The sequence below is a fragment of the Ichthyophthirius multifiliis genome (genome assembly GCF_000220395.1).
Source record: "Ichthyophthirius multifiliis unplaced genomic scaffold scaff_1120509250134, whole genome shotgun sequence".
NCBI classification, from domain to species: domain Eukaryota; phylum Ciliophora; class Oligohymenophorea; order Hymenostomatida; genus Ichthyophthirius; species Ichthyophthirius multifiliis.
In genome coordinates, this window is record NW_004087055.1 from 20,995 (window position 1) to 33,504 (window position 12,510).

The 12,510-nt window shown below is 15.2% G+C and overlaps 2 protein-coding genes across 2 annotated transcripts, besides 24 other annotated features; both read left to right on the forward strand. All coding sequences in view use genetic code 6, as the record gives it.

The window, feature by feature from the left end:
• The first annotated feature begins 14 nt into the window (after positions 1-14).
• Positions 15-69: a microsatellite.
• Positions 17-64: a microsatellite.
• Positions 18-69: a microsatellite.
• A 610-nt stretch (positions 70-679) lies between these two features.
• Positions 680-779: a microsatellite.
• Positions 780-824: 45 nt separating this feature from the next.
• Positions 825-855: a microsatellite.
• Positions 856-882: 27 nt separating this feature from the next.
• Positions 883-919: a microsatellite.
• A 753-nt stretch (positions 920-1,672) lies between these two features.
• Positions 1,673-1,705: a microsatellite.
• A 1,394-nt stretch (positions 1,706-3,099) lies between these two features.
• Positions 3,100-3,155: a microsatellite.
• Positions 3,156-3,413: 258 nt separating this feature from the next.
• Positions 3,414-3,517: a microsatellite.
• Positions 3,425-3,472: a microsatellite.
• Positions 3,464-3,505: a microsatellite.
• Positions 3,477-3,540: a microsatellite.
• Positions 3,479-3,532: a microsatellite.
• A 1,164-nt stretch (positions 3,541-4,704) lies between the features above and the next one.
• Positions 4,705-4,785: a microsatellite.
• Positions 4,756-4,784: a microsatellite.
• Positions 4,784-5,337, forward strand: IMG5_050130 (TB2 HVA22 family protein, putative; the record flags this gene model as incomplete). Its single annotated transcript, XM_004037469.1, has 1 exon — positions 4,784-5,337. One exon carries the CDS (start codon positions 4,784-4,786, stop codon positions 5,321-5,323), a length of 540 nt encoding a protein of 179 aa, XP_004037517.1. The 3' UTR covers positions 5,324-5,337.
• A 393-nt stretch (positions 5,338-5,730) lies between these two features.
• Positions 5,731-5,761: a microsatellite.
• A 120-nt stretch (positions 5,762-5,881) lies between these two features.
• IMG5_050140 (tubulin-tyrosine ligase family protein, putative) lies at positions 5,882-7,146 on the forward strand (the record flags this gene model as incomplete). Its single annotated transcript, XM_004037470.1, has 3 exons — positions 5,882-6,014; positions 6,065-6,472; positions 6,522-7,146. Coding segments are annotated over exons 1-3 (1,082 nt in total), but the record flags the coding sequence as incomplete, so codon positions are not given.
• Positions 7,090-7,118: a microsatellite.
• A 1,332-nt stretch (positions 7,147-8,478) lies between the features above and the next one.
• Positions 8,479-8,511: a microsatellite.
• Positions 8,479-8,512: a microsatellite.
• Positions 8,506-8,539: a microsatellite.
• Positions 8,540-8,843: 304 nt separating this feature from the next.
• Positions 8,844-8,909: a microsatellite.
• Positions 8,858-9,011: a microsatellite.
• Positions 8,939-9,007: a microsatellite.
• A 2,835-nt stretch (positions 9,012-11,846) lies between the features above and the next one.
• Positions 11,847-11,893: a microsatellite.
• The last annotated feature ends 617 nt before the right edge of the window (positions 11,894-12,510 follow it).

The following is a 12,510-nucleotide window of genomic DNA, read 5'->3' on the forward strand; positions in this document are numbered from 1 at the left end:
CATTTTAAAATGTCTATTTTTTTTTATTCTTATTATTTTTTTTATTTTTGTTTTTTTCTTTATTGTTTTCTTAAATTTTAATTGTTTCAATTTATTCATTATTTTAAATATTTTTATTTATTTCTTATATATTATCATTTTAATTTTATTCATTAGTTTAAGATATATCATTTTATTAATATAATTCTTTAGTCTATTTTATTTCACTTATTTATTATGAAACATTATCATTTAATTCCTCTTGAAATATAAAATTATCTTAAACTATTTTTTATTAATTATTATTATTTATTTAGTTTTCAATTTTTATTTAATCCTAGCAATTGATTTAAATTTCTTCAGTTTATTCATTTCTTAATTCTTTATAATTATGTTTATTTTCTAAACTATTATTAAATAAACAATTTTTCTCTTCTGGTAAATTTTATTATTCTTATGTTTTTTTTCCTTCTTCTTCAATTTAAATAATTTAATCTTATTAACATATATTTTATAATTAAACTTATTATATTTATTCATCATTACGATTTTATTTATTTATTTCTTAAAAATCATAACCTTAATTTTCTTATTCTTTTTAATTTAACTCCTATAAACAAATCTATTAATTTTCTTCATATAATTAATTTTATTAGATTTAGTTATTTCCTTCCATATATATATTATTTTGTTCGAATTAATTATTATTTTCTTATAAATCATTATTATCTTCTTTTAAATCATTATTATTCCCTTCAAATTTTATATGATTTTCTTATAGTTCTTTATTATTTTCTTATTGTAGATTTTCTCCTTATTATTATTTACTTTCTTACATACTATAATCTTCTTCTTCTTCTTCTTCTTCTTCTTCTTAATTTATGTCTTTATTTTCGTTTTAAATTATTTAATTATTATTTTATTGAATTAATTAATTTTAAAAGTTAGTATCTTTAAATAAAAGATTTTCATCATTTTAACTTTTAATATTAGACATTTATTATAATAATTATTCTAAATTATTAATATTTTCATTTGTTTATATTTAAATATTATTGCTATTAATTGTACTATTAACATTATTAATTTAAGAGTTTTCATTTAAAATATTACTAATAACTAACTGTTTTTAATCGACAAAAAGAACATTATTTTCTGATTAATGTGCTTATAAATATTATTACATTTATTACTAAAGCAATTATTCTTAATTATTATCTTCTATATTTGAACTAACTTATTTATTTTAAGTGCTTTAAACTTCAAATAATTATTAATTAAATATAATCTCACTTTTATCAATAAGGCTAATACTTTAATTTTTATTAAGTTTTATAAGCTCTTCTTATTAATTTTAATCATTTTCTTTTGCAAATTATTAATCTGTAGAGTTTTCAGTTTCTTGATTTTTTATTATTTCCATATTATGTTATTTAAAAGGAATTAATTTTTATAAATCATGATAAGTTTTTACCCTTTCTTCATTTTATAAATAATATTTAAAACTTTCACTACTATATTAACTTTGAAAATTTACAAATATATCAACATTCATTTAAATTATATTTTTGAAACAATTTTTATATTATGAATCTTACTTTTTATTGATTCCATGGGATTTTCCATCTTATTTTTTAATTTAAATATAGTTTTTTAATAAACTTAATTAAATTCTTGGTTTTTAAAGAGTTATTTCTTTATTATTTTCTTCTTAATTATTTTCTTCAGAATAACTATATAAATTTATAAAGTTTGCAAATACTTTTATATTGAATTCGCTTTTCAATTCATTACTTTCTAAGAATTAATGTTTATATTATGAATTTTTTTTTATTAGAGATTCTTTATTCAAATTGAAATATGAATTTTGATTATTTTAATCTTTCAGTAAGCTTAAGTCTTCTGAATTAAATATTTCTGAGTCTACAATTTTAATATTTTATTATGATCTGTCTAATTAATTAGGATATTATTGTTCCTAATTTAAATTATATATTTTTATTTGTTCTAATTCTATATCTTTATCTTCAAACTTTAATAATATAACATCTTATTCAGGTAATTTTTATGCATTTCTTTTTTCTAATGCACTTATATAATCATTTAGAGTGTTTAAAGTTTAATTTTCTGCTTTATAAAAATCATTTGGATTGATCTATTCGAATCCTTAAATAAATTTATAAAACTCTAGAAGTTAAACAAACAATTGGCTATTTTTTATAAATTATACATATGTCTATTTAAAATTATAAAGTTAATCTATATTTAAAGTATTAAGCTTTTCTATATTAAAAAAAAATATAAAAATTTCTTTTAATATTTTATATTATATTTTATTTTTAATTTAATAATGATTTTAAAATCATTTTTATTTATTTTTTTAAAATTTTTATTTATTTTAAATTGATTGATTTTACAAATAAAATAATTAATTTTATTATATAAAATTACCAAAAACAATAATTATAGCAGTATACACTTAAGTATATAAATTAATTTATTAATAAAGTATTTGGGAAAATACGAATTTATTAAGCGGATATTATAAATAACCTTAATTTTAATTCCATTCTTTTAAAAAATAAATTTAAAATGAATCAAAATAAAAACATTTATTATATTAATATACCTTAAGAAAAATTTCTATTGGGGCTTTCTAATTCAAAAATAAGATCAAATAAAGAGTAAGCCAACTCAATCTCACTTTTAATTTATTCATAAGAAATATTTCTAAAATATTTCATTTTTTCATATCTTGGTACATTATAACTTAATGACTTTTACGAAAACAATTTACTTCTAATTTTAATATATTAAAAATATTTTCTTATAAAATAATCAATAAGTATAGCATCTATTATATTAATTATTTAAAAATTAAATTTATGATATGTATAAATAAAAAAATAACTATTTTTGGGGTCCTAATCTTTATAATTTTCTACATGGGTTATTTTCAAAAATTATATATCATTTATAAAACATCTTTCTTCAACACAATAATCTAAAATTAACAGATTTTTTACAATATAATTCCATCTATTTTTAGATTCACTATATTATAGTTTAGATACAATAGTACTATATCCTATTTAAGGTCTTGTTTCGTTATCATTTCCTTATAATGTATTTATTATTTCTGTATATTATTTTTATTATTGTATAAAGTTTTTATTTTAATTTAATATTTTTAACTTTATATATCATATTCATTTGGTGGTTCGAAATCTCCTGCATAAGTGGCTTAAAGTCTTGACTTTATAATAAAATTATGTTATATTTTTTTTTTTTGTATTTTAAATTAAAAAAAATGTAAAGGGTTTAATTTTATATTATAAAAAAATTCATGATTATAATTATTTTTATTAAGTTAAACCTTTTCAAAAGATGAATTAGCTCCAATTGAAAAGCATGATCTAAATATTTAAGTTATCATAAAAATAATAAAATATAAATAATATTTAAAAATAATTAAATTAATTAAAAATATAAAAAAAATATATATATAAAAAAATATATAAATATATATATATAAATATATAAAATATATATATATATATAGTTAATTATAATGATAAATATTTTATATCAATATTAATATTATTTATAATTTTTTTTTTTAAATATTTTAAAAATAAAATTTAAATTAAATCATATACTATGCTGTAAAGAAATTTTTCTTTAGATAATTTTAAAATTCTCGTCTTTTTTTAATCATAAAACAATACCAGATCTTTTCGCTTACAATCGAAATTTGCAAACATATTTTTTACTGTATCAAAGAATTTACTATTTTTAATTTATGACTTCTTCTATACATTATAAAAATAAATAAAATTTTTGGTCATATAATTTTCTAACTATATAACTTATCTTTCTTATCATGTGGATGTTTTCATTATTGCTCTTTTTCTATTTTTAATGAAAACTCAGTTTATTTATTCGAAATAATATTATAATATACTATAAACTTTATAGAAAAAACAGATTTATTTGAAACTCCTTTAATTTTTGTATATAAAATGTTTATTTGATTAAAAAGAATATTAAACTTTTGATAGATACATTTACTTCTGATAGTTCGATAGTTCAGTTATTATTAAGGGAGTTGAATATTAAAGGAAATTTCATAAATGATAGTAAAATTAAAGTCCCAAACATAGAAAATCAAAAATATCTCCTAATTATAAATATTGCCAAATATATATTCAAAATAAATACTTTTTTCTTTTATGATGATGTTATAAATCCTATAATATCTAAAAAGTAATGAAATAAGTAATTTTATTTTTTATAAAAATTTATTTTTTAATTATTTATAAATAAGTAAAAAGAATAAGTTTGAGTTTTGACAGCCATTTAAAAAAATCGGAATAGTTATGCCTAAAAAAAAATATATATTAGTTGAAGATATTTTTAAGGTGAAAATTTAAAAGTTGATTTTTTTAAAAAAATTCTCAAATTAATAATATGCATAATTAAAAAGAATATTTTTTATAATATTAAAATACTTATAAATATATATTTTTTTTTTATAATTTTGTTTTATGTCTTAAAAATGTTTATTTAATAAATTATTTTTTTATGAATTGTTTAGTTTATAAAATTCTTAATAAACAAATTCATGCCTATTTTTTATTTATTTTTTTCAACAAAAAAAAAAAAAAAAAAAAACTAAATTTGTTTAAAATAAAATAAATGCAATTACGTCATTTCAAAGTTAATATAATAATAAAAATAAAAAAATACAAAAATATAATAAATATAAATATAAATAAAAAAAAATTAAAAAAAAAAATTAAAAATGTAATAAATAGATTAATTTATAGATAAAGCTGGATTAAGACCAATTGACGATTTAAAGGTTTTATAACCTTTAGCAGAAAAAACAAAATTAAGACCTAGTTAATTAGCCTTTTTTTTCTTTACTTTCTTATTTTTATTGGTACTTTGTAGCATTTGGGAAACTTTAATTTGCGACTTAGTTGGTTTTGTTTATCCTGCTTATATGTCATTTAAAGCTTTAGAAACTTAAAGAACTGATGATGACAAATAATGGCTTACTTATTGGGTTGTGTATAGTTTTTTCACTGTTTTTGATGACTTATTATATTATTTATTGAGCTTTATTCCTTTCTATTATTTGATAAAAATTACTTTCTATGTTTATATGTTCCATCCTAATATTTAAGGTGCTGCCCATATTTACACTTAAGTACTTGCACCTTTTTTAAGAAAGCATTAAAACAAAATTGACTAAAATATTTCTGATTTGGGAAGCAAATTAACTGAATTAGCAAAAGAAACAAAATAATTTGAAGTTACTTAAAGAAATATTAATTGAAGAATAAATAAACAAAACAAAAAATATTAATTAATTTTTTATGTTTTTTTTTTTTTTATTTTATCAAAAATAAATTATAAAAAAAACATGAAAATATTTTATTTTTAAAAATTTCCTTTTTAATTTTAATATATAAGTATTTTATAAAAAATAGTAAAGATTTTCTTTTTTTTATATAATAAATATATGAATTTTATGCATATTTTTATAAATACATTTAATTTTATACTCGATTTTTTATTTTATTATATTTAATATATATATTTTGATTAAGTTATAAATAATAAATGTTAGATTTTTTTTATTTTTTAAGTCACATATATATTTTTAAAATTATAAGAAAAAAATAAATAAAAATGTATATGTTTAAATTTTTAATTAAAATCAATAATTTAATATTTAAAAAAAAAAAAAAATTTAAAGAAAATAAAATTTAAAATGTAATAAAATTTAAACTAAAACATAAAAATAGCAAAATGCTTAAAATAATAATAATAATCAGACTTAGAATAAATTGAAAAAACAGATAAATATGAAGACGATGATTCCGAAAAGAATGAAAAAGAATAAGAACTGGTCAAATAAACTGAAATCCATTCGTTTTTGAACAATTAGTTTATATCTTTGTAAGATTTAATCCATATGAAAAGAAACATAAAAAAAAACAAAAAACTAATAATAGATATTTCAGGCAAATAAAAAAAACTAAATAAATTTAAATAAATTTTAACTTAAAAAAAGGAACTAAATATGATATAATAAAGGAAATAGGCACTACCTTATTCTAATGGAATACATAATAAAATAAAAATAGTTCAGAATGGAATATAAGTTGGCAAGACTATTATATCAGTGAAGATATTTTGAGAAAAATGCTTCCTTTTTAAAAAATAAACCATTTTCCTGGTTCATATAATTTAGGTAAAAAAAATTATTTAGGAAAGAATCTTTAGAAAATGAGACAGAAATACCCCCTAGATTATGATTTTTTTCCCAAAACATGGCTTTTACCTTACTAATATGAAGAATTAAGACAATACTGTGAAAAAGAAAAGCAAAAAAAGTAAAAAAAGCCAGTTTTAATAGTAAAACCAGAAGCTAGTTCATAAGGCAAAGGTATATATATAGTAAAGAATATGCAAAAAATAAGTAAAAAAAAAAAAAAAAAAAAATTTTTTTAAAAAAATAATAATAAAAGAAAATGACTAACATGTAGTAGTTCAAGAATATATAAAAAAACCATATTTAATAGACGGTTTAAAATTCGACTTTAGACTATATGTGTTAGTGAGAAGTGTTTGTCCATTAAAAATATTTCTTTATAGGGAAGGTTTAGCACGTTTTGGAACAATAAAATATGTAAAGCCTAAAAAAGGGAATTTGAAAAACATGTGTATGCATCTGACAAATTATGCAATAAATAAACTTAATGAGGATTTTTAATTTAACTAAGATATTAATTAGGAAGATTAAGGACATAAAAGAAGTTTTTCATCTGTTTTGAAGTATTTAAATGAAAAAGGTGAAGATTATAACAAGGTTATATTATAAATAAAGTAGATTGTTAATAAAACAATGTGCAGTGTTTAACCTTATTTAAGTCATTTGTATAAAAGTTCTTAATTAAAAACTGAAAATAATCAAATGTGCTTTGAAATATTTGGATTTGATATACTACTTGATTCTAATTTGAAACCTTTTTTACTTGAAGTTAATCATACTCCTAGTTTTTCAACTGATACTCCTTTAGATTATAATATAAAAAAATACTTGATTTTAGATACTTTGATTTTAGTTAATATAAGAAATAAAGATAAAAAATTGTAATTTTAATTTTTATTTATTTTAATTAAATGATAATTTTTTAGATATTTAGAAAAAAAGAAATAATCATTAAAAGGGAAAAAATAAAAAAAAATGATGAATAATAAAAAGCTTGTAGTATTTCTTATATTGATAATTATGAAACAGCAAATAAAGGAGGATACATTAAAATTTTACCTTAAAATTTAGTAAAAATATAAGTATATTAAAAATTTAATATTTTTTGATATAATTATTTCTACTACCATAAAATTAATTATAAAACAATTTAAAAATAATAATTTATATAAGGATGATTAATTGGACTATAGCATATTTATTTAAGCAGCATAATAAATAAACGATGAATTTACTGGGACAAAAAAATTGCAAAATGAATTATAAAAAAATATACCAAATTAAATTAAAAATAATAAAATAAGCAAAGATTATTAATATACATTTAAATAATAATAAAAATAAGAATCATAAAAAATCAAAATAAATAACAGTTTTTCGTAAACAAATATTGCAAATAATAATACTTAATTATCAAATACATAATATTAAAAAAATGATCTATCATAAAGAATTATAATGAATAGACCAACATAGATAGCATTTAATAATTTTAGTAAAGAAGAAGATATTTAAAAATAATCAAAATAAGCAATATATGTAAGACCTTAATCTAGTAATCTAACTTATAAATTAGATTGTTTTAAAAAAGATTTACATAATTTAAAAGATGGGACTTAAAAATAAATATGTTTATAGAATTAGTATATTAAAAAAAACTAATATGTAGATTGCTAATTAAGGAGTTTTTAGAAAAATAAAATTAATAATAATAATTTGAAATCGTTTTCTTAAAATAAAGATTTAAAAGAAGAAAATTAAAAAGATTTTGTGTTAAATATATAAAAAGCTAAAATTGAACACAAATTTACTAAAAATTAATAAAGGTGGTTAGTAGAAAAATTAAAAAACGATGATAGCAAGTAAAAATTCTTTGATAATTTTCAAAAATAATAATAATAATAAATATAATCTTAAAATAATATTTAATAGCTTTTCTAATTATTAGATTAAAGTAATTAAAAATAATATCCATATTAAAATAAAAATAAAATTGATAAAAATCTAGTTTCTAATAATTTAAATTCTGATAAAAACTATAATTCAAACTTTGAAAATCTTGAATTTTTATCAAGTACTATTAATTATACTAAAAGAAAGAATTAAGGATTTCTAAGAAATTTTAAATTTGATGATAAATTAAAAAAACCCTATATAATTAATACTTAAAAATATTAATGATTAATTTACTTTATTATTTTTATTTTAATAACTTTTATAAATTAAAAAATTTTAAAAATAAAAAAAATATATATAAAAAAAAAATAAAAATAATAAATTATATATTTTATGTAAGAAATTTTTTCTAAAAAAATATATATATTAGATAAAATAAAAAAAAAATAATTGATTTACAAAAAATAGAATAAATTAAAAAAAATTAAAAAGTAGACGACTTGATTCAAAAGTAAAAGCAAACATAAATATTTTATCAAGATTTTTATTAAATATATGATTTTTAATTCATATTATTTTTTCTTTTAAATGAAATTAATTAAAAATTTTAATTTTTATCATCAATGATTATATTAGATTTTCTTTTTTATTTTGTTTTTAAATTTTTTACTAAATATTAAATTAAATTTAATTTTCTTATATATTAAATTTTTATTATTAAATTTATTATTCTTATAAATTTTAATTTATTTGATTATTTTTTTATTCATTTAAAATTTATTATTAATATTATTATTATTATTATTATTATTATTATTATTATTATTATTATTATTATTATATATTTATTTCATTACAAATTTTTTTATTAGTAATCTCTTTAATATTTATTTCATTTTGGTTTAATCCATCTTCAGTATTACAACATGAATCACATTTACAATTATTTCTACATTTTATTCCTGCATTAAAACATTCACAATATTTTTTCAAGCAACTAGTTTTTTTGCAATTACATCCATTTTTATGTGTGACAGTATATTATTCATAATCTACTTTAAATTTATTCTTAAAAGCCTCTGGATTTTTACAGCGTGTATCATCAATTGCATTTTACCTTTCTTTTTAGTTACTTTATTTATTTCCACATGATTTACATATACATTTATTACTACAAAACGTTCCATTTATAAAGCATTCACAATATAATTAAAGACATCGCGATTTTTTGCATTTGCAATATTCAACTTTTCTTTGAAATTATTAAGTGTCTAAAATGTCTGTTTTTACTTAATCAGTTTTTTTATTATTAATATTTTCTAATTAATTTTTTTCTACTTTTTTTTCTTTTTACATTTATATATTGTATTAAGACTATTTTATAACATTATTTTTTTTTGTTTATTTTTTCTGTTAATATTTTTTTTTTACTATCTTTATCTTATCTTCTTCATTCTTAACTAATTAACCTTAACTATTGTCCTATGTTAAATTTTTTTACAAATAATATTCACTTTTTGATATAGATGTTTGAAGATTTATATTTTCTAAAATTTATTCTATATTAAACCTGTCTTCTGATTAAGGTATTTTGTTTTATTAATGTATCATTTTTTGAAATAAAGATGGCTTCCTTACATTACTCTCTGATTTAATAGGTGCCTTTTCATTATTTTAAAGTCGAAAATCAGTGCTTTAACCACTATTATCTACTTTGTTTTCAGGATAGAAATCCGTAAATTCAGGATTGTTAAATGTACTTATATTTTATATTGATCCAGAATTATTATTAATTAAGCATTTATATATATCTGGTGTTTTATAATTATTAATAAATCTTTTTTATAAATATTAATATATAATAGTTTTTTTTATTATAGTTTATTATTAATTTTTTAATTTAATTTTTTTTTAATTTAAAAATTATATTTTTGAAATATACAAGCATACATATTTTTTTTTCCCAAAAAACAAAAAAACAAGAAAAAAATGAAAATTTAAATAATTTATTAATAATAAAAAATATTATATTAAAATCATTAATTTTTTTATATAATATTTACTCCAAATTATTTGGTGGAGAATGTACATAATTTATTAATTTATTTTAACAATTTTATTCTTTTTAAATTGAAGAATCAATATGTCCATAAAAAAATTTTTAATAGGAACTTTTTTATGAGAGTTATTTGACTACATCCATTAGTTTATAAATATTTTATTTCTATTAGGTAAAGGAGAAAGATCTTGTAATAAATTCGGATAGTCTTCTTAATCCATATTTGTATTATTAATTGAAATAATTGTTTTTTTTTGTTATATTTATTTAATAATAAAAATACTTAAAAATAAAGTTGTAGATATTTTTATATTTTTTGTTTATCAAAAAAAAAAAAAAAAAAAATTATTTATTTATTTTTTAATAATTTATTTAAAAAATATATATTCAAAAAAATTTAAAAATTTAACGAAAAATAACAATAAGATATCATAAATTATAGATTTATTTAAAAATAATTAAAATTATAATTTTATATTATAAAATTTATTTACTTTTTAATTTTTTATATATATTATAAATTTAATTATTGTTTCTTTTTTAAAAAATTAACTTTAATATTATAAATATTAAATTAATTTTTTGTATATAATATAATTAATTTAAAATTTTTTTCAGATTAATTTTTAGATTAAAAAAATATTTCTAGTATTTATTTTTATAAATGTTTATATATAAATTTAATACATATAATTAAATAAAAATGAAAAATAAAAATTTATAAAAATTATATAAATATTATTTATTTGAAATATATCAGATTTTTTTATTGAATAAAAATAAAAAAAATTATAATATAATTTTAAATTAAAAAAATATATATTTAATTACTCAGTTAATTATATATGCTTTATAATGTATTTAATTATAATAAATAAATAAAATACATATAAAATATTTTTTATTTAACAAAACTTATTGATAATTTAATTATAAACATATGAAATTTTATTATATAATTAAAAATACTAAAAATATTATGGAAAAAAAGTTCAATCAAAATTCATATTTTCCTAATTATTTGTTACACAAAGGACAAATATGTAAAATATTTTAAAATTAATTTTCAAAATAATAAGGAATAAGACATAGACCACAAGAAAATCCAAAAGTACAAAAAAAGAAAGATAATAAATGTGTTTTTTTTGAAGGCTCGTAATCGACTTTGCTTATTATATCTATTTTGCAGTATTAACATTATATATTAATTGGTAGCTTTTATTTTGTTATATCTTAAATATATATATCTTAATTAGTGTTACTTTCGCTTTTTGTAAGATTTTGCTCCACACTTTTTGAAGAAATAGCTTAAGGCATAGATAAACTAGCAAAATTATTATTTGAATTAATTGTATTTAATTATCTTTAAGTTGTTTCTTCATTAGATAAAGCTTCAATTATAGGAAAAATATTATTCATACTATAGTTATGATATTATTATTAATTATATTAAATATTAAACGACATTTTTTCAAATTAAATGTTATAATTTAATTTTTTTAATATATTTAATAAAATAATGATTTAAATATAAATATTAATTAAAGAATTATAGAAAAGTAGTTATAATGTTAAATCAAAATAAAATATGTCAACGACATAAAATTAATTAAAATAAAAAAATTATATATATTATAGTATTTTTTTATATTTATATACTTTTACTTATATATGAAATATATTTCAAATAAATATGAATTTATATATAAAAGAAAAATTATAAATATTTATTATATATAAATATATTACACACATATATATATATATTTTATATAATAAGATATTTAATTAAATAATTAAATTTTAAATTATTAATTAATTATTATTTAATTTATATAAAGATTGCACATTATTTAAAAATTCTAAGATATTAAATGTAAAAAATTAAAAATAAAAGTTTTATAATTTAAAATATTATGATAATAAAAGAAATTCAAAATTATATATAATAGTTATAATTAAATAAAATTTATTTTTTAATTTTAAAATTAAATTAAAATGTATAAAGTTTGTATAAATATTTTATAATATTAAATATTTATATCTTATATTTTATATTTAAAATCATAAAATATTTATTAGATAAAATTAAATTTATATAAAGACAATTTTTCGTACATATTAAAAATAAATAGTATACATAATATTAACTAAAATTAAAAAATAAAATACATTATAAATAAAACATTATAATGTTATAAATTTATGTAAAAAATATCAATGATAATATAATTTATATATTATTATATTATTTTATTAAAAATAGATTGTTTGATTTTGAAATAATATA